General features: G+C 44.9%; 1 protein-coding gene across 13 annotated transcripts in view; it reads left to right on the plus strand.

Moving 5' to 3' along the window:
- Positions 1–22,394, plus strand: part of MTMR1 (myotubularin related protein 1) — a 61,866-nt gene that overhangs the window by 31,775 nt on the left and 7,697 nt on the right. For all 13 annotated transcript variants that reach the window (XM_074324106.2, XM_074324107.2, XM_074324108.2 and 10 more), the window contains 6 exons: positions 58–207; positions 1,535–1,723; positions 11,033–11,218; positions 11,653–11,859; positions 16,252–16,344; positions 20,480–20,593. In XM_074324106.2, coding sequence (XP_074180207.1) covers positions 58–207; positions 1,535–1,723; positions 11,033–11,218; positions 11,653–11,859; positions 16,252–16,344; positions 20,480–20,593 — 939 coding nt within the window. The remainder of the gene's footprint in view (positions 1–57; positions 208–1,534; positions 1,724–11,032; positions 11,219–11,652; positions 11,860–16,251; positions 16,345–20,479; positions 20,594–22,394) is intronic.

A 22,394-nucleotide genomic window follows, 5' to 3' on the forward strand; every position in this document is an offset into this window, starting at 1 on the left:
TTGAAAGTGTAAAAGTTTGCTTCGCACCCCCCTCCTTTCTTCTCTGACACTCTGCAGGGCTTGCCAAATGAGAGTTGGAAAATATCCAAAGTCAACAGTAATTATGAGCTCTGTGACACCTACCCTGCCATCATTGTTGTGCCAACTAGTGTAAAAGACGATGACCTTTCCAAAGTGGCAGCCTTTCGAGCAAAAGGCAGAATCCCTGTAAGTAACGAACATTGTCATTTAGGTATAAACATCCACCGTATTAGATCTAATATGGAAAGAAGACAGAAAAAAATCCAGTGAACAAAGTGGAAAGTAGGAAAATCAGCCCCAAAACCTGAGCATAACTTTGATTGTCAAGAGCGACCTAATTATATAAACATTCCCTTTGCCGACTCCGCTTTCTATGACTTCACATTACTAAGTACAAGGGTAACTTCAGCTATGTACTCAAAATGTAGCAATAATGAAGGACTAGCCACACGGAGTTAGCACGCTACTGCATTAACAGTTTGTCACCGGTTTCACCGTCTCATCTTAGAGAAAAGACATGTCCTTAAATGTCGGACAAGGCTGCAGCTGCAGGGGAAGGACACCATTAGGAAAAGAAACAAACCGTGTTTCCCCCAAAATAAGACCTAATCAGAAAATAAGCTGTAGCATGATTTTTCAGGATGCTCGTAATATAAAATAAGCCCTACCGTATTTCCCCCAAAACAAGACCGGATCTTATATTAATTTTTGCTCCAAAAGACGCATTAGGGCTTATTTTATATTATGAGCATCCTGAAAACTCACGCTAGTGCTTATTTTCTGGTTAGGTCTTATTTTCGGGGAAACACGGTAGCAGCCAGCAGGGGGTGGATTTTTAAAACAGCTTTATTGAGGTTTAATTGATATACAAAAACACTGCACGTGTTTAATGTATACAGTATGATGAGTTTGGACACAGGCATACACACCCCCGTGATACTATCGCCACGACCTGGGAGGGAGTGAACGTTACTCAGCTCAGAGTTTGTGGTCTGGGACAATCCTGAGTCACTTGGCCACTGGAGGAAAACGGGAGGTTTGGGGACATAGCTTTAGATTTTCTAGGAGGCTGTATATTTACTTTGTCCTCATCTGGCCACATGTATCATTATTAAGATACAAAGATGTTTGAAAATTAGGAGACAAAAGAAAACTAGTCAATCAAATAGGAATGGGGTTCGATGTTAGTAATGTGTTGTCTTACTTCCTGGTGTTTTTTTGTTCTGTTTCAGTTTTTGTGTATTTTTTTTGTTTTGTTTTGTTTTGTTTTTGAGACTCATAGAAGTTTAGAGGTAGAAGTGGATTTTTAGAGCTCATCTAGTTAGACTTCTTTCAACCTGACCCAAACATTGAGTCCCATGGCCACTATCATGCTGTGATTGGCCTGACCCCTCATTTTGGAGGAAAATATGCAGAAGAAGCTGTGCTTGAGAAGAAAACTTATTTTTACTGCCTGCTAATTATAGCATGTATTGTTTTAGGAACTGAACTCATATGTGTTGCTTACAAACAGGTGTTGTCATGGATTCATCCAGAAAGTCAGGCAACGATTACTCGTTGCAGCCAGCCACTTGTGGGTCCCAATGATAAACGCTGCAAAGAAGATGAAAAATACTTGCAGACAATAATGGATGCTAATGCACAGTCTCACAAACTTATCATCTTCGATGCCCGGCAAAACAGTGTCGCCGATACCAACAAGGTACATTCTCGATGACATTGCAGAACCAGGGGGTCTTGTCTTATGTAATGTCTGTAAATCATTATGCAGTTCAAATGGCCCACCGACGTCTTCCCCCCCTGAAGGTGGAATCTTCCGAGTAGCCTAGAGTTATCCTTCTCTGGCATATTGCCTGTGGGGGTCTCCTGTGGGTCGGCATCTTGTCTTCCTTATTGTTCCTCCACAATCCTGTCTGCTGAATTAATTAAGCAATGAGCCAGAAAGAGAATTATCACCCAAAGACTCAAGCAAGTATTTTAATGAAATGATCATGAGGCCCTTGGAAGTCACTTTAACCTGTGAAATATGTATGGTGATTGCTTGATTCATTCCTCTCTGGTCTGAAGCTGTTAGAATGCAATCAGGTATGTGAAGGTAGACAAATATACAGTTTCCATAAATCACACGGAGCAGTGACATCTGTAGATCACCCCATTTGTTCCCTACTAGCTGAAGGGGACAGGATCCTTCGTACCTAGTGACAGCTATGGCATCAAGCCTTTAGAACCCGCTATCCAAATAGGAAAGGCTCTGAACTGAGTCATTTCTATTTCCCACAGATGAATTTCCAGCAGTGTGTTACTACAGACAGGCATTTAGCAGTCAGAGGGCTTGGCCCTCTCACAAGTAATTTCAGGTATCAGGAAGGTGGTGGTACCACTTACCATCATGCCTACTTATAAAATGCTGAGTAACAAACAAGTCATGGACACCTAGTGGGGGAGATACCACAATAGACCGGGTGAGGTACTATATACAGGTGTCAGCTCAGTGCGCTGAGGGAGTGAGGAGAGGTATTGGCCAGCCCTGCTAGTGAAGCTGGGTAAGGCTTCATGAAGGAGGCCCCATTCAAGCTGGCTTTCGATGGTTAGCAGGAAGAGACAGGCAGGACATCCTAGAGAGCACAAGAACCTATCTAACAGTGTGCCAGAGCACGTCATTCAGAACAGTGACAAGAGGAAGATGTCTGAGGGTCACCCCCCACCAGGTCCTCCTCAGCAGTGCTTGGGGAGGTCTTTGTTTCTCTGGGTAGCTTGAGCCTCTTCTTTCCTCAGTGATTATTCCATCGACCACAATCTCCAAAAAGCTACCCTCCTACCTCCCCCATCTCACTCTCAAGAGCAGCCATCACCTTCTCCTTCAAGGAGCAAACAAGCTATCGGAGACGTCATTTTCCCTCGGTACTTGAGTACGTGCTGTGGGCCCAGCACACGTTAGGCACTGGGGACAGGTGCATATTAAACAAGCGGTCGCACCAACTGCCATGTGCTTATACTCTGAGAGCGTAAAAGGAACCTTGTTATTTGCTACATGACCCTGGGCAGTTACTTCATCTCTCTAGATTACGATTGCCTCGTCTCTAAAATAACAATGACAGTACACTTACTTCCTGGAGTGGATGTGTGACAACAGGAAAGGACCCAGGACAGTGTCCCTCCCTGAGAAAGCATTTGGTTCAAGTTAGCTGTCATTATTACTGACCTAAGAGTAGACCGTTCCATTCTCTTGACTTTCATGACATCTCACCCCCGGGATTTCTCTCTCTCCAGCCTCCTTCACTGGTTCGTCTTCCTCTTCCCATCCTACCAATGGCAGTGCTCCTCAAACTCAATCTTGGGTCCTCTTTTCTACTGTGCACAATCTCCCTGGGCCATGTCCTCCAATGCCATGAGTTTAAACACTCTGTATGTTGAGTTTGACACCCAAGTTTCTATCGCACCCTGATCCCTCCTGAGGCTAAGGCAGAATTTCCATCCTGTTGTCCAGTTGACATCTCCACTTGGCTGTCTCCCAGGTAACAACCTCCGTGTATCCAAACTGGCCTGAGAAGCAGGGTGGTAAGAAGCCTTGGCTTGGCAATCAGTTACCCCTGGGTTTTCCTCCAGATTCTGCCACTCAGTGCTGTGTAGAACCCTGAACCGGTTACCTCAGCTCTCCGTAAACCTCAGGTTCCTCTTCTGTGAAATGGGAGCTAACAGTATCTTGTGTAGAGAGCTGTGTAAGGATCAAAATTAAGTGGGAAGAATGCACGTAATGGACTCAGCACGGTGCTGGGTGCATCCTCAGAACTCAGTACCGGATGCTGATGAGCTCGCCCCCAGGTGTCTGGCCTGAGGGGTGAATGGTGGTGTCGGTTACTGACATGGGGAAGACGGAGAGGGACAGGCCACAGAGGCAGAGGGGCAGTGTATGAGTTTCCTGAGGCAGCTGTACAAATCACCACACACTTGGTGTTTTAACACAACATAGACTATTCTCTCCCAGTTCTGGAGGCCAGAATCTGAAATCTGGCAGGGCTGTACTCCCTCCAAGGGCTTCTGGTGAGAGTTGTCCCTTGCCTCTTCCAGATTCTGGTGGCTGCCCTGTGCAGGGAGCCACAGTGCTACAGTTTCTGCCCCTGTCTTCACATGGCCTTCTCCCCTCTCTGTCTGTGTCCTCTCCTCTGTTCAAAGGATACTTGTGATAGCATCTAACTGCCACCCAACATAATCCAGCATGATCTCTTCATCCCAAGATCTTTAACTTAATCACACCTGCCAAGACCCTTTTCCCAAAAAAGATCATGTTCACAGTGGCCAGGGATTTGACGTGGATATCGGGGGCGGGGGAGGCATTTTTTGGCCTATCATGGGCAGTTGTCCTTGACTAGTCAGTGCCCCTTGCTCTGCACATCTGGTGGATCATTAACCCTTGTCAGTCTTTTTTGTCTCTGCTTACTTCCTGTCACCACTGCAGTACTATCCCGATGAAATAAAACACGTGAGAAAAGCTATATTCACAGAGGCAATCTTGTAAACATCCAACCGAGCAAGGGTAGTTCTGTGTTTTATCCAATGCAGAAGAGACAGAAGAAGGACACCACATTGCATGTCTGGAATGACTACCTATAGCGGTGTATGGGTCTAGGAACCAGAGAAAGTTGCTAATCTGTTCAGATCCCCATTAGCTCTTCTATATAATATTGTATCATCTGCAAGTAGAGAGTTTGACTTCCTTTCCACCATGGATGCATCTTATTTCTACTTGCTTAATTCCCGGGCCAGAACCTCTAGTACAATGTTGACTAGAAGTGGTGGAAGTGGGTCTCCTTGTCTTGTTCCTCATCTTAGCTTGAAAGCTTTCAGCTTTTTACCATTCAGTACATTCGCTGTGGGTTTTTCATACATGCCCTTTACAGATTAAGGAAATTCTCTTCTACTATTAGTTGGTTGACTGATTTTTATCCTGAAAGGGTATTGGATTTCCAAAGGCCTTTTCTGTATCACTTGAGATGATCACGTGTTTTATCTTTCTTCTTCATTCTGTTAATTTGGTGTATTATACTGACTGATTTTTGTATGTTGACCACTGTAGTGGGTTGAATTGTGTCCCCTAAAAATCCACGTCCCTGTGGAACCTCAGAATGTGATCTTATTCAGACATAGGATCTTTGCAGATGTAATTACTTAAGAGGAGGTAATACTGGAGTAGGGTAGGCCCCTCATCCAATGGCTGTCCTTGTAAGAAGGCCAGGTAGAGACACAGGTACACACAGAGGGAAGATGGCCATGTGACGACAGAGGCAGAGATTGCAATGATGCAGCCACACACCAAGCAGTGCCAAGGATTTCCAGAATCCACCAGAAGCCAGGAATGAGCCACGAACAGATTCACCCTCAGAGCCTCCAGAAGGAACTAACCTTGCCATCACCTTGATCTTGGACTTCTAGCTTCCAGCACTGGGAGGGAATAAATCTGGGTTGTTTTAAGCCCCCTACTTTGTGCTACTTTGTTACTGTAGCGCTAGGAAACCCAAAGAATCCCCTACATTACTGGGATAAATCCCACCTGGCCATGGTGTATAATCTCCTTAATATGCTGCTGGATTCAGTTTGCTTGTATTTCGTAGCGGTCCCCTTGAATCTAGTCTCCACATCATGGCCCGTGTAATCTAAACACACAGCTCTGTGCACGCCCTCCGTGCCCTGAAGCACTGACATACAATTCCTGAACAGGGCCTCTGAAGCCCCCCACCCCCCACGGGCCCTTTCCTTCCATGTCTCAGCTGTGGGAGGCTCCTTTCAGTTTCTTAAGCACGTCTCCTTGTCATCTCCGAGCCTGTGCCCCCAGAGCTAACCATTCCCCCAGCCTTCACATGACACGTCAAATGTCACTTCCTTAGGGACGTCTTTCCAGATGAGCGGAGGCCTTCCTGTGCCATGGCACTCTGCACTTCCTTTTTTATAACCCTCAGCACACTTCTGATTCCTCATTCAGCCTGTGTCTCGCCACTCGGCCTTCAGCTCCATGACAGCAGGCACTGTAAGGATCTTGAGTGTACCTGAGTCCCCAGACCTGGGCCATCACATAAGAGCTGCTCCATGGACTGTGGAAGACGGTCTGGCTGGCTGGCAGGTCAGCTCAGGTCATCTCTCAATGGGTAGTTGCCATTTAGAGGACCTAATGGCGAGTGGCATTGTATATTAATTCAAAACTCCAGACTCCATTATGGAGGCAGTACGATAACACCAAAGGTTTTTAAGTCACATTTCTTTTTCAGAAAGTGAACATGGAGGGAAGGAATTTATCTTTAACCTGTAGCATTCGAGGAGACTGTGTGGGGAAAGATAAAGCTCTGGAGCTCAGAAAGTGGTCAGGTTGAGTTTGAGATTGGGGCCCAGCAGCCTGTTGGGTGATGGTTGCAGCCTGCGTGTGTGTGTGTGTGTGGGAATCTCCTTAATGTAGAAGGCCTCTAGGTCTGGTGAGCAGGGGCCAAGCAGCAAACCCTCAGAAATGTCGTCTGTGGTGGGCAAGAGAGGGACTCTCTGTGAAGGAAGCCGTGGTCTAAGCATTGGGAGGAGACCCCGAAGAGGGAGGGAGGGGTCCTAGATGCCAGAAGAGAAGGCGTGCCCAGGGACAAGACTGGGAGGGAGGGGCCGTCTTAGCTCCAGCTGCTGTAACAAAATACGAGACTGGGTGGCTTATAAACAACAAACATTTATTTCTCACAGTTCTAGAGGCTGGAAGTCCAAAATCAGGGTCAGCAAATCCAGTGTCTGGTGAAGGCCTGCTTCCTGGCTTGTGGCCTGCCACCTTCTTGCTGTGTCCTCACATGGCTGAGAGCAGAAAGAAGCCAGCTCTCTCGCATCTCTTCTTCTTAGGGCACTATTCCCATCCTGAGAGCTCCCTCCTCATCACCTAATCCCTCCCAAAGGCCCCGCCTCCTAATCCTATCACCTTGGGGGTTAGGATCCCAACCTTTGGATTTGGCGGGGACAGATTCATGTTGTCCACAGTGAGCAGTGTGCGGATTTCCGAGTCTGGGGGCAGGGGACTCCTGCCCTGCCACTTTGTGCCTTTGGCCTTTGGGAGTTGTCAGCCCTTTTGGAGGCTTCAATTTTCTCACCTGGGAGCCCTCCCTCCTGCCGAGGATTGGCATGCTAATGGGCAGAGAGTGGCAGGCTTTCAACGAGCCCTCAACAGCTGGCTTGAAATCGAGGCAACCTGAGTCCATCCTTCAGGTGGCTGCTGGTGTGCGGGTTTCTTTTTCCTAAGAGGGTTGAGGATTGCCCTGTCACCGCTGGTATCAACTTATTCTTGCAGACTTGGGGGCTAGTCGCCCAACGTCACTAGCTTCTTTCTGGAACCCTGCTTTGCCCCCAAAGAGAGAGGTCTGGCTATGAAGTTCTTGTCTTCTAGGTCTCTGAAACCCTCCCTGTATTCCTGCCGCGTAAAGGTGGGTCCGTTTCTCACCGTCCTTCCCCTTCTTCTGTCTCAAGACCTCGAGGTGCCTGTTCTTTGCGTCCTGGCTTGGAGTAGGCGCTCACACTCTCTTTGCCTCCGTACCCCCATTTTCTGGTTGCCATTTGTCTTATCTGAATCCTTGCTAAGCGGTTTCCAGGTAACACATTGCCCTTAAATACATTCTCCTGGTGAAAACCAACGCTTAGCACTGGCTTCCTCCCGTGCTGAAGAGCCTGATAAATACGAGGCCCAGCACAACCCCTCAAGCCCTCTCCGAGCCTCTTCCTGCCCTGTGCTCCGCAGGACCTGGGGCCCATTCCTTTGCTAGCTCTTGGCTTCCTACGTCATAGGTGCTTGTGAGGTAATAACATAATGGTGCTGGAGTATCTTTGGGGGGTAGTGAGAAGGCACCAAGCTGTGCGTGGATTAGCTTTAATAACATCATTTATTTTATTTTATTAATTTAATTAGCTGTTAATCCCCACAGTGACCCTTTGAAGTTTTTACAGGTGAGAAAGCTGAAGTGGTATTTGGGTGGCAGAGCTTGGATTACAAACCCACTCTCCCTGCCACCCAGGCCTGTGCCTTTAAGCACGACACTGTGCTGTTCCGACCTCAGTCAGCAGCGTCTTCAGGGGGCGCTGAGGTTAATTTTGTTATGAAAACTGTAATTATTCCATGGAGGCAGGGCCGTGCTCTAAACAGCTTTGTCCATAGTTGGTGTTCCAACAGTATATTCTTCACATTAAGTTGTCGCATGGAATTCTGTGGAATAACTTGGAATAGAAGCTGGTATCCACATATGCAAAATTTTGTTGTTCTCCTGTCAGTCGTGTTTGCCACTTGCAGACTTTATCGGAAACTCAGCAACTGCAGCTACATCCAGGTGGAGGGGCTTTCAGCAGTCTTCCCCAGAACTGCTTTCCTTCTGAATTCTCAGGTGCAAACTGCCCTCTCAGACCTCAGCCTCCTCTGCAGCTTGTCCTCAGTGCACGACCCCCTTCCAGCCTCTCCTGGCCCCATTCTCAGCCCCACCCATACTCATGTGCTCCTGCCCAGCCTGGTCTCCTTAGGCTGCCCCTCCACTGTCCTACAGCCAGCATCTTGGCTCATTAGCCCTTCGGCACCCTTACCTGGCCCTGTTCACTTCTGCCTGCCTTTCTCATGCCCACAGCCTGGGCTGCTGAGTGTCCCAGGAAGACAGAAGGCTCACATCATGCAGGTTGGAGTCACTCCAGACTCATGCTCTCCAGAATCAACTCTGCCCCTCCCCAGGGGCCGTTTTAGCCCCTTAGGGATTCTTTTCTAATGTACCACCCTGTTCCACCCCCTTCAGCTGACACTGCTGCCTTCACAGAGGGTACACCAACCCTCAAACAGCAACTTCCTCTGCTCCTGCCACACCTGGGAACAGCTTGTATTCCTGTCCATGGAAGCCTCCTGCCTCCTGTTAAGATGGAAGGGGGGCCTCCTCCCTGTGCCCTGTGTGCAACCCCACCTCCCCTGCCTGCTCAGTCATCCCTGTTCCCTGGCCGGGGTCCCTGACCTTTCCTCTCCACTGCCTCCGCCTCATGAAGTTTTCCCCATTTACAAATAAACGCCCCCTGGAATCATTGTCACCGTCTCCTTCCAGCTGGCACCTTCCCCTGCCCTTTGGAGGAGCTTAGTGTTCACTGCCCCTCGCTCGCCCCTTAAGCTATCTCTTCAGACTGTTCTTGGTAAAGTCGCCAAGTACATTCTAGACACAAAATCCAACGTGTGTTTTATTTCCCTTGCTCTCTTTCTTGCTTTGGGCTTACAGATGCATTGATTATTGTTTTTATTGAGATAAAATTCACACAACATAAACATGCCATTTTAACCAATCCAAAGTTTACAATTCAGTGACGGCCAGTATAGTCACGATGTTGTGCAACAGTTACCACTGTCTAATTCCAGAATGCTTTCATAGCCCCAAATGGAAACTCTGTGCCCGTTGGCAGTCACTGCCCATTCTCCCCTCCCCCAGCCCCTGGCAACCACTAATTTACTTTTCTGTCTGCATAGGTTTCCTTGTTTTGGATATTGCATGCAAATGGGATCATACAATATGTGGTCTTTTGCATCTTTCACTTAGCATAATGTTTTCAAGGTTAATCCATGTTGTAGCATGGAACAACTGCTTCATTCCTTTGTATAGATGAAAAATATTCCATTACGGGGTTAGACCACAATTTGTTTATCTGGCCATCCATGGATGGCCACTGGGTTGTTTCCACCTTTTAATTATTGTGAATAGTACTGATGTGATCATTCGTGTACAAGTTTTTGTTTGAATACCTGTTTTCTTTTTTTTTTTTTTACTTTTTTTTTTTATTTTATTAAATTTATTGGGGTGACAATTGTTAGTAAAATTACATAGATTTCAGGTGTACAATTCTGTATTACATCATCTGTAAATCCCTTTGTGTGTTCATCACCCAGAGTCAGTTCTCCTTCCATCACCATATATTCGATCCCCCTTATCCTCATCTCCCACTCCCCACCCCCCACCCCCCTTACCCTCTGTGAATACCTGTTTTCAATTCTATGGGACTAGAATTGTTGTGTCATATGGTGATTCTATATTTAACTTTTTGAGGAACCACCAAACTTTTTTCCACAGACTGCACAATTTGAATTCCCACCAGCAATGTATTTGGGTTTTAGTTTCTCTACATTCTCATCACAGATGTGTTTTGAATGTTGATCTCTACCAAATATAAGCTAATTACACACTAGATTTTGTTGAGATTACCACGGGGTGAACTGTATCCCCCTTTTTTGTTACATTTGCATTTTATTTTACTTAAGTTGCTTAAGTCTCATTGTTAGGGATTTACAAACTATTTTATTATACAGAAATTGTGTGGTACTATATTTTTTTCTATTCAGATAAATAGCACTAACAGACAAAACTTTTTAAACTTAATTTGTCTTGAGTAAGATCCATTCATTAATGGTTTAAAACCTGACGATCGGTGATGGAGAATTGTTGTGGGTGAATTGTGTCTCCATTTAAAAAGTATGTTGATATTCTAACCCTGTGAATGTGGCCTTATTTTGAAATAGGGTCTTTACAAATGTAATCAAGTTATAATGAGGCCATATTGAAGTAGGCTGGGCCCTGATCCAATCTGACTAGTGTCCTTGTAAGAAAAGAAGACACACATACAAGGAAAAGGCCATGTGATGATGAGGCAGAGATTGGAGTAATATGTCTATAAACCAGGAACACCTGGGACCATCCAGAAGCTGGAAGAGGCAAAGAAGTATCCTCCCCAAGAAGTTTGAGGGAGCGCCGCTCTGCCAACATCTTGTTTTTGGACATTCCAGCCTCCAGCACTGGGAGAGATGACATATCTGTTGTTTCAAGCTACTTAGCTTGTGGTATTTTGCTCCAGCGGCCACAGTAAACTCATACAAAGATTTAGGAGGTTTATTATGGACAGATGAGTGTGTTGCTTCTTTAATGGTCTCAATTTGGTAACACTAGAAAGAACAGAAGTTAACTCCGATGAAGTGATGTCTATCTGTTGTCTTTCACAGGCGAAGGGTGGAGGATATGAAAGTGAAAGTGCTTACCCAAATGCAGAACTCGTGTTTTTGGAGATCCACAACATTCACGTGATGAGAGAGTCACTACGTAAATTAAAAGAGATCGTGTACCCCTCGATCGATGAGGCACGGTGGCTATCCAACGTGGATGGGACACATTGGCTAGAGTATATAAGGGTAAAGAGGGCCAGTCCCTTACATGCTTTCTGGATAACATTTCTCTGTGTCAGTGCCATAAATCTGTCTGTCCAAGTCGTTTCTCAACATTGCAAATAAGCACATCTTTGCTGTGTACTTGGGCTTCCTTAGTTTCCATGGCAGCAAACTGTGGTCTTTGTTGGGGGGCTTTTGTGATATAATAAGGGATAATGCTTGCCTCACATCGGGATTTTAAAGTACTTGGTGGCCTTTTTAATAAAGGACCCTATTTACTGCTGTAGTTTTCCTTAGTATAAGGTTTTTTTCTTCCTCCTACGATGCTGTTTCCTAGTGATTCTCAATTGATTGCCTTCTTGTTTGGTTTATTGACCTGAACTTTCAACATTCTCCCCAGAATTGCTTTTGGTATCATAGAAATTAAAGCTTGCTCTAATGTGCCTTCTTTTCTGAAGATGCTTCTCGCTGGGGCAGTAAGAATTGCTGATAAACTAGAATCTGGGAAAACGTCAGTGGTGGTGCACTGCAGCGACGGTTGGGACCGAACAGCCCAGCTGACGTCTCTGGCTATGCTGATGCTAGATAGTCATTACCGCACCATTAAAGGATTCGAGGCTCTCATAGAAAAGGAGTGGATCAGTTTTGGACATAGGTTTGCACTGGTAAGTTGAGACAGTGGGGTTCATGCTTTGACTGTTTTGCTGTGTCACATACATGTGCGTAGCACACGAGGCGCACACACACACGCACACATGCACAGGCTTTGTGCTGTGTATCACACCTGAATCGCTATAATAGAACACTATGGACCTCGGCATTGTATGTTGCTGGTAGGGCATTCTATTTTATTGTAGTTTTTAGTGTAGGTATGCCTTTAAAAATATAAAAGTTGAGGTGAAATTCATATAACATAGAATTAACCATTTTAAAATGTACAGTTCAGTGGCAGTTAGTACATTCACAATGTTGTGCAACCTCTGTCTAGTTCCAAAACATTCATCACCCTAAAAGGAAACCCCGTGCGCATTAAGCAGTCACTCTTCATTCCTCCCTCCCCCAGCTCCTGACAACCACTGATCTGGTTTCTGTCTCGATGAATTTGCCTGTTCTAGGTACCTGATATAAGTGGAATCATACAATATTTGTCTTTCTGTGACTGGCTTGTTGCACTAAGTTTTCAAGCTTCATCCACGTTGTAGTTTATATCGATTTAATTCCTTTTCATGGCTGAATAGTACTCCACAAAATGTATAGACCACATTTTGTTTATTCATCTGTTGATAGACACTGGGATTGTTGGCTGTTGTGACTAATACCGCTATGAACATCGGTGTACAAGTTTTGCCATACAAAACAGCACAGACTGCGTGGCTTAAACAAGAGAAATTTGTCTCATAGTTCTGGGTGCTGGAAGTCCAAGATCAAGATTGTGGCAGGGTGGGTTTCTCCTGAGGCCTCTCTCTTCAGCTTGTAGATGACTGCCTTCTCTCTGTCCTTGCCTCTGTATCTGGTCCTTGCCTCTGTATTGTGGTCTTCCCTCTGTATCTGGTCCAGGTTTTTTAAGGACACCAGTCAGACTGGCTTAGGGCCCATCCTAATGGCCACATTTCAACTTAATCAGCTGTTCAAATCACCTCTTTAAAGGCTCTACCTCCACATATAGTCACATGCTGAGATTACTAGGGGTCAGGATTTCAACATGTGAATTTAGGGGGCACAACTCAACCCACAATAGCCTGCTCTCACTTTGGGGTATGTATCTGGGAATGAGATTGCTGGGTCACCTGGTAGGGCATTCTTGGGCTGCCATGTGTGTTTTAGTGCAACTGGCAGCTAATTCCCCGTCTGTCCAGGCTGTTGAACTGTTGGGAGTGTCATCTGGTCTATGTGTTGAATTGCAACCCATTCAGCCTCACTTGTGGAAAGCAGGAGGATGGGCAGTTTGAGGACTTCCGTGTCCACAGCCGTAAGGGTGCTGAGTGTACCCTCTGTGCCTGCATTCTCAGGGTGCACAGGGAAGGGCAGTGCTATGGCATCCTTTTGGGAGCTGTTGTCACATCTATGGGCATACCCCTTTCACTCTCTGTGGCTTGGTTTCCCTTTTCTGAAATGGAGTGCTGTGGGGTGGGAATGAGTTTATATGTACCAGGTGTGGAGGATAGTGCCTGATCCAGGCCGTGCAGGTAAGTCGTAGCTCTTGTTACTATTTTAAACCTTATCACAAACTCCTTCGTTGCGTCTTCCCTCAGCAAAAGCTGTTGTGGGCACTCACTGTCACTTTCTCTCCTTCCGGTCTGTCTTGAAACTACTTCAGCCAGACTTGCTTCTAACAATCCCCCCTCGAAACTGCTCTTGCCACAGTCACCAATGACCGCCACTCCGCCATGTCCTTCTCTTATTTGGCTTGAGCATTTGACACTGTTGCTTCTTCCCTTCTTGTGGAAACACTTTCTTCATTTGCCATCTACAGCCTTTTGAATTTCCTCCTACCTTCTGGTCCTCCCTCTCTCCCTAACCTCTTAATGTTAGGGTGCCCCAGGGCCCAGTCCTTGGGCTGATCTCAACGAGTCCCATGACTTTAAATACACGTATTTCAAATCTGTCATCTCCTCGCCATTGCCACCGATGCCCCCTTAATTCAGGCCTGGCCATCTCCCTTGAGGCTATTATGGCTTCAGGCCTGGCCGTCTCCCTTGAGGCTATTATGGCTGTCTCTTAACTGGCCTCTCTGTTGCCTATATCCTTCCAAACCGTTGTCCCGACTGCAGCCAGATAGAGCTTTCCAAGCAGATCTGAGGCTGCCACTCCCCAGTGTGACTTCCTTAGAGCCTGCCATGGCCCATGGGATTGTGGGCAAACTCCTCAGCACGGCATTCGAGGCCCTTGGCGGCCTTTAGTCCACCTTTTCAGCTTCATCTTGCCTCCCTTCCTTTGCCGCATCCTCTGAGCCTCAGCTGTGCCCAGTGACTAATGGCATCCCTCACTGCTTCTGATATAATATGTCCCTGGGCAGCCAGGAAGCAGGCACCTTCCTGTCCTTCGAGGTTTATGTCAAGTGAGACCTCCTCCATGACCGACCTGTGTGACTTTCCCTCCTTGTTCTCTTGTCCCCATCTTAGGACAACCACTTGGTCCTCTGTGGTCCCACTATACTCCTTGGAACACTTTACTATCTTCGTTCTTCATAGGTCTTTCTCCCACAACTAAACACATAATGAATTATTCATCAGGCACAGGTACTGTGTCTCATTTGTCTTGGTACCCTGGTGCCGAGCCAAGGATCTGGCGTCTACTAGACACCATGAAAATGCCTGGAATCCCGAGGGCCAGGCAAGATACATTAATGACATACACCATAGGAGTTCAGTGAATGTCTGTTGAAAGAATGAATCCTAAATTGTGAACTATCAGTGTAAAACTGTTCCCTAGGTGGCTTAAGTAGTGAAGAGCAGGCTTCACAAATCATTTCACAAAGGCAGAAGTACAAAAATAAGGCAATGCATACGCCTGCTATGGAAAACAGTATAGCAGTTCTTTAAAAAATGAAAAATGGAATTCCCATATGATCCAGCAATTCTGCTTTTGGTGTATACCCAAAAGAAGTGAAAGCAGACTCAGATATTTGCACTGCCGTGTTCATAGCAGCACTGTCCACAATAGCCCAAATGTGGAAGCAACTGAAGTTTTCATCAACAGACAAATGGATAAACAAATATGGTCTCTACATACAATATAATATGATTCAGCCTTAAACAGGACGGAGTTCTGACACATGCTACAACATGGATGAACCCTGAGGACATCATGTTAAGTGAAATAAGCCAGACACAAAAAGACAAATAGTGTGTGATTCTGATTATGTGAGGGCCTTAGAGCAGCCGTCAAATTCATAGAGACAGAAAGTAAAATGGTGGTTGTCGGGGGCTGGGGGAGGGGGAATAGGGAGTTGTTCAATGCGGACAGAGTTTCAGTTTGGAGAGATGCAAAGGTTCTATGACGGATGGTGGGGATGGCTGCGTAACAATGCGGATATACTTAATATAACTGAACTGGACACTTAAAATGGTTAAGATGGCCAAATTTATGTATATTTCACCACAATTAATTTTAAAAATAAAGGCAATATAATGTTACTCTGAGGTGTTGACAGTGACTTGGTCATTTCCTTGTTTTTACGTCTTTCCTGGTGGCAATTTCATAGATCCAGTATTCTCACTCTTTCTGTGTTGTGATTCCGTTATATCTTCATGATGTTTTTCTCTTCCTTTTGCTTAGTTTATTTGAATCCTCCGATTATTTGAAGCTTGTCTTAAAATGCTCACTCTTAAGCTGTTTTTTACCTTGACATTTTCAATGCTTTTTATCAGTCCTGTTCATGTGTTTTAAATGATCTTTTACTTTTTAGTATGAATCTATGAATATCTTCTAAAATATCAAAAGGTATGAAATGCAATTGTAGATGTCAATTATATCTCAAAACTGGAAAAAAATGCAATATTGGATTGCCTTGAGCAAGGACTCTACCCATTGCCATTTCAAGAGTGAGATTTTGGGGTTCTCCGAATCATGTAGAATTGCTTAAAATTTATATGTTGTTAATCACTATTTTTATTCTCAGACTACCTGACATTTTGGAACAATGGGAAAAACTGTTTTTACACTTGTGGAGAAAGTGGCAGTCATGATGCTTTACGGGGTGCTAATTGGTAGTCTCACAGTGACACCGTGCCCTTGGTGTGGTGGCTGGGGTTGCCCCCATCCTTTGGACTGAAAAGTTTGCTGGCCATTTGCTTTTAACAGTTGATCCCACCTATCTGAAAGAAAAATTACAAAACAATCAACATGTAAAACTCTAGTCCACTGAAAACGTGTTTCCGAAGAGTAATGGAAGTCAGTTCAAGTCAGGGAACATTTTTGAGTTCCTGTTATGTGCCAAGGATTCTGTTAGGTCTTGGGACATACAAGTGAGACATGATTCTTGTCACCAGGCAATTTAAAGTGCCTTTTGAGAGGACCATGGCATACATTAAAACGTTTAACCCATTTCTTTTCAGCGAGTGGGCCATGGCAATGACAACCATGCTGATGCTGACCGGTCCCCAATATTTCTTCAGTTTATTGATTGTGTTTGGCAAATGACAAGACAGGTAAGAGATTTCAAGTGTATTTCTGACCTATATAATCTGATTCAAACGTATGTTAAAGTTGAAGATTAGATGAACTTTCATCTTCATTCAAAATGAAGATGTGTATATGTGTGTGGAAAACATGATCCCTTCTGTTATAGAATTCATTTTGATTCTAATTCATCTAGACAGATAAGCAGGAAATTAGAAGCAATCAAGTTCACATCAAAAATTCCTTTTTTTGTGCAAGTGTTTTTTGGCAGTCATCCTGTTCCCCTGTCCTGCAAACCAAGGCCTGCTCCTCAGTCATCCTGCCTCTCTTGCTCCCTTTCTGGGCTGGAAATGTAGGATCCTGCCAGGTGTTAGAAATGGGGATGGGACCGAAGGCCACCGAAAGGGGATTTTACCAGGGAATCCAGGAATCTCCACACCCTGCCCCAGCCCACAGCCGCTCCAACCTGAGGACCCATGGCGGAGAAGAAGCCGCAGACTATCTTGTCATCACCTGCTTAGTTCCCAAAGCCAATGCATGGGGCCCTGGTAAGCAAGGAGGCCATGCATGGTCCCCCTTCCCTTCCCTAAGCTAGTTGGGCCCGGAGGGCTTCAGTTCAAAGCAGACCATAAGGCATGCGCTGTTTCTCACCTCATCTCCAACATCCAAACCTGAGTCTGGGGACTTAACCTCATGATGGGATATCGTGCCAGAGAAATGGACGTGGCATCAGAGAGAGAGACAGAGCCAGAGCCAGACAAAGAGACAAAGAGGCGCAGGGGGTGGCAGGAGGCAGGGGTGCTCAACGCCCAATGCCCAAGACAATTTCGCAAGCCCTCCAGAGGATTCTGCCCTAGACCAGTACAGCTCAAACTTGCACAAGCACACACATCCCCCCGAGATCTTATTAAAATGCAGATTCTGATCCGCTTCTGGAGCTGAGCCTGAGTCTGCCTTTCTAACAAGCTCCCAGGTGGTGCTGGTGGTCCACAGATCACACTGGGAGTAGCAAGGGTCTTAGCATAAACATACCTTCAGAAATAAGGAAGAGGGTGAACGGGAGAGGTCTGAGCAGCTAAAGCAAATTCCCGGAGTCCTCGGACCTCCCTTAGACCAGCTGCCCAAGCAGATTGGGCTTAACCAGCATCTGAGTGGCAGGTCCTAGCTGACTGAAAGCAGCCAATTAGAGGAATGATGGGGTAAGAGGGGTGGTCTCAGAGGTAGGCACCCTGGTACTAGTGACAGGTATCAGTGGGCACATACTCAAAAGGCGTGGAGGGTGGCCAGAAGTTGCACTGTTTTGTGTGCCATGCACTTCTTGCTGTTCATATTGATGCCAGGCCAGTAACAAAATTAAATGATGGTTACATTCAAATTAAATGATAGTTACATTCAGGTTAAGACAAAGTGTGAAATCCATCTTAGAAAAATTGCGTAAAAACGTTGAACACAGAAAATAATTCTGATGCTTCTGAAGGGATAAGCAGTGTTTTTGTAGATGTGCAACAACTTATTCCTCCCCGATGCCTAGGTAAACGCGGATGTGTTTATAATATCGTCAAGTCAACTACCACTTTTCATGTTGATTAGTGCCTATTTTCATGTCTAATCTCTATCATTTTTGTACCATTTATTGGTTTTTAGGAAAGAAAATGAGGGGTTTGATTTAGAAGATTTCACATGCCTCTCACCGCCCTAACACTCTGTCCATGAAATGTGTATAATTATTTAAAAATAACATCATTAATGCATTAGAAGCAGAAACATGCATGATCAGTCTTTATCAATTAAATCACACGTGAATGAGGTATAGCTTGTTAGAAAAGATGTGCTAATATAACAAGATTAGCTTATTTTTAGGCTGCCTACTGCTAAATCAAGTAAGCTAAATCAATGTGAAATTGTCAGAAATCTCAGAATCAAATGAACTAGTTTCTCTGCACAAATTGATATAAAAAGAACTAAAGGGAAAAGTAATTGAGGGACTCTTTAGAAAAGAGTCTCAAAGACATTCTACAACAGCCATACTTTGATAGACTCTCTATCCTTTTGGATAGCTTTAGGAAGTTGTTGATATTTTTGTCCCTCAAGAGGTGCAGAATTTCGTTATGGATTCCTATGGGGTGTTTGAAGCCATACTTTTTAGGTAAATGGCATAGTTTCCAGGTGAAGAGGCCCACACAAACTGTAAATTAGAGACTTCATCTTTCATTTGTATTATCCTATTGTTATGTCCCCTAATGAAATGTTTTCTGAGTTGCATTTAATGCCACAATGCCCTTTGAATGTGAATAGCAGTCCTGACCCAACATTATAAAGATGGAGCCCTTGTGCCCCCGTGTCATGGATGCTGAGAGGCTTGGGCTAAGCTCCATCCACCCTCACCTCCCATACCTGATGCGCACTAGGCCACAATAAGACTCCAAATCAGTGGTGCTAAAATGAGCCCAACCAAGCTCCCTGATCCAGAATGCAGGTTCAGGTTAGGAATGAACACTCATCCGACTTTAAAACTATGTCAGTAAAAGCCTTGCTGTCCTGTTAGTAAACATATTTTTTGTTCATTTATTTTGTTCTTTAGATTTCACATATAAGTGAGATCATATGGTACTTGTCTTTCTCAGTCTGACTTATTTCACTCAGCATAATACCCTCTAGGTCCATCCATGTTGTCGTAAATGGCAAGATTTCATTCTTTTTTATGGCCAAGTAATACTCCATTGTATGTATGTACCACATCTTCTTTATCCAATCGTCTCTTGATAGGTACTTGGGTTGCTTCCATATCTTGGCTCTTGTAAATAGTGCTGCAATTAACAAAGGGGTGCATATAACATTTCAAATTAGTGTATTGGATTTCATTGGATAAATACCCAGGAGTGGAATTGCTAGGTCATAAGGTTCTATTTTCAAATTTTTGAGGAAACTTCAAACCGTTTTCCATAGTGGCTGCACCAATTTGCAATCCCACAGTGCATGAGAGTTCCCTTTTCTCCACATCCTCGCCAACACTTGTTTGTGGACTTATTGATGATGACCATTCTGACAGGTGTAAGGTGATATCTCATTGTGGCTTTAATTTCTCTGATGATTAGTGATGTTGAGCATCTTTTCCTATGTCTATTGGCCATCTGTATGTCCTCTTTGGAGAACTGTCTACTCAGGTCCTCTCCCCATATTTTTAATTGGATTGTTTGCTTTTTTTGGTGTTGAGTTGTATGAGTTTTTATACATTTTGGATATTAACCCCTTATCCGATGTATCGTTGGTGAATATCTTGTCCCATTCAGTAGGATGTCTTTTTGTTTTGTTGATAGTTTACTGTGCAAAAACTTTTTAGTTTGATAGAAAAGACTTCGTTGGAATTCTCTAAAACCCTAGTAAGAATTACCTAAAACAACAGTTGAGATGATCGTGTGATTTTCTTCCTTATTTTGTTAATATGGTGAATTACAGTAATTGATTTTTTTCTAACATTATTGATTTACAAATGTTAAAGTAGCCTTTCCTTCCTGAGATCAACCCCACTTGGTCATGTTGTGGTACCCTTTTTAATGTATTGCCAGGTTTGATTTGCTTATATATTGGGAAGGATTTAGGGGTGTATGTTCACGGAGTTGTCTCTGTGGGAAGGTTTTTAATTATGAGTCGTTTCTTTAATAGATACAGACTTTCTGCTTTTTCTTGAGTCACTTTTGGTATATGCTGTGCCTATGGTCCCCCTGCCCGCCTCTGTGGCTCAGAATGTACCTCCAGGCACAAAGCTGGGACAATAGTAGGACTCTCCTTCTTGTTTCCCTTCTCTTGGGGGTCACAGTCCCATGCTGCCTATTGCTAATTTCTGAAAACAGCTGTTTCATATATTTTGTCCAGATTTCTAGTTGCTGCTGGCAGAAGGGTGAATGTGGGCTTTGTTCTACCATCATGGCAAGAAGTGGGAGCTCCATAAGCTTTTGTAGGCATTGAAAAGTACAGCAAGTTTTGTTGCTTCAGGTTTAGCCAGATCTATAAGCTCGGGCTTGAAACTCTAGATAGTTAAGTGGGCTCCATCTTCCTTTTAATCTTTGACTATATTCCAAGTTGCAGTTTAGCTGACTTTCACCAAAATATCTGTACCAAGATTTTAGAAATTGAACTTTAACCTTGTTTCTCTTTCCATTTAAGTTTCCATCAGCGTTCGAGTTTAATGAACTCTTCTTGATTACAATCTTGGATCACCTTTATAGCTGTCTCTTTGGGACTTTCTTGTGCAACTGTGAACAGCAGCGATTCAAAGAGGTAAGTGCGCTACAGCCTGTCCATTGTTTTCCCGCTGCTTGGGTGCCTTTCCCATGAAGTGCCACTATAGAAGGGGTACTGAATGGAGAGGGGACTTGGGTCTAGCCCTGCTGCTGTCTGTAAAAGGAGGGGTTGCGCTACATGCCCGCATGACTTCACCAGGCCCAGCCCAGCTGTCTGATGTTCCATGTTATCCGGTCCAAGCCCCTTACTTCCTGGGTTCACAGCTCTCTGAGTTCTGTAGGGTCAGTACTAGATCCTGGACCCCCTAAACTCCAATCTCGTACTTTTCACTATACCAGCTCCAAAATGATACGATTCTGCTTGTCGTTCTCTGTGCTGTTGGGCAGAAGGGTACATGGAGCCCTGGGAAAATGAAGTCTGTAGATGAGTCCCAAACCTCCCCCTGGGCAGCATGCTCTACTTTCTTCTCCAGCAAGCTGGTAAAGAGCAGCTATCAAGACTCTCCGTTACATCTCAGCTCTTCTTCCTTTCCTCCTCACTCTGGGATAAAAGAAAGAAATGATCAAAAGTGAGGAAGTGTTGGAGAAAAGCAGCTTATTCTCTGGGTAATAGAAGAGTATACTGCCTGCGGGCAAAGTATATTAGAACCTTTTAGCACCTAGGAGGAAACAGGAGGACACCGGCGCCCACATCCCTCTCAGCAGCCTCTCCACAGCTGACCGCCCCCTTATTCCGTAGCCTCCCTCTGGCTCTCCCCCATCTCACTGGCCTCACCCGCTCAGGCTCTTCCCTTTGAACCCATTTCTAAACTTGGAGTCATCTGGGCCCAGTCCTGGGTCCTCTTCTCTAGGTTACTTCATCTGTCTCAGGGCTTTCAATGCCATCTGGTTCCTCCCCTGCTCTTTCGCATCTCAGTAAATGGCACCTCTGCCCACTGAGATGCTGAAGCCAAATACAGAGGGGCCCGTCTTCAATTCCTGTCTTGCCCTCACCACGGCTGCCATCTCCCGTCCGTCAGTGTGCACTGCTGGCCCTGTCCCTGTCCCCGAAATACATTCTTAATCTGAGCAGTCCTCACTGCTTTACAGCTACAAACCTAGCTCAAGCCCCCTCAGCAGCTGCCCAGAAACAGACTTTGCTCCCTCCATTTGTGATCTCCTGCAGTCCACTCAAACATGGCGACCCAGGGCGCCATTCCCAAACTTCACTCCCACCATGTGCCTCTTCTCTGCTTGAAACCTCCCCATGGCTTCCCACCGGGGTCAGGTTAAAACCCACACTCCTGCAGGCCTGTTAACGTCTGAATAATAAAAAATAGAGTGAATTTTATGGTATGCAACTTACAACTCAATAAAGCCATGTTAAAAATCTACAGGAGCATGAAGTTCATATGTAGAATTTAAACCCTTATGTTTTGTTTTTGTTTTTTTGCCAAAATGTACTCTTAAAAGTAAAAAAAAAAAAGACTCTCTTTGTGTTTTACATTTGCATGCCATATAATTCACCCTTTTAAAGTGTGCAGTTCAGTGGTTTTCAGTATATTGAGTATGCAGATATTACCACCATCATTCATAAAATTTTCATCACTCCAAAAAGAAACCCCATACCCATTAGCAGTCATGTCCCCGTCCCTCCCTGTCCCCAGCCCGTGGAAAACACTAATCTACTTCCCATCTCTATGGATCCACTTCTGGGCCTTTCATATAAGTAGAATCATAAAATATTTGTCCTCCTGTGGACTGGCTTATTTCACTCGGCATGTGTTCAAGGTTCATCCATGTTGTAGTGTGTGTGTTAGTACCATATTCCTTTTGATGGCTGAATAATATTCCATGGT

Source organism: Rhinolophus sinicus, chromosome 18 (genome assembly GCF_057876585.1).
Source record: "Rhinolophus sinicus isolate RSI-liver-muscle chromosome 18, RSI-T2T, whole genome shotgun sequence".
Taxonomy (NCBI): Eukaryota; Metazoa; Chordata; class Mammalia; order Chiroptera; family Rhinolophidae; genus Rhinolophus; species Rhinolophus sinicus.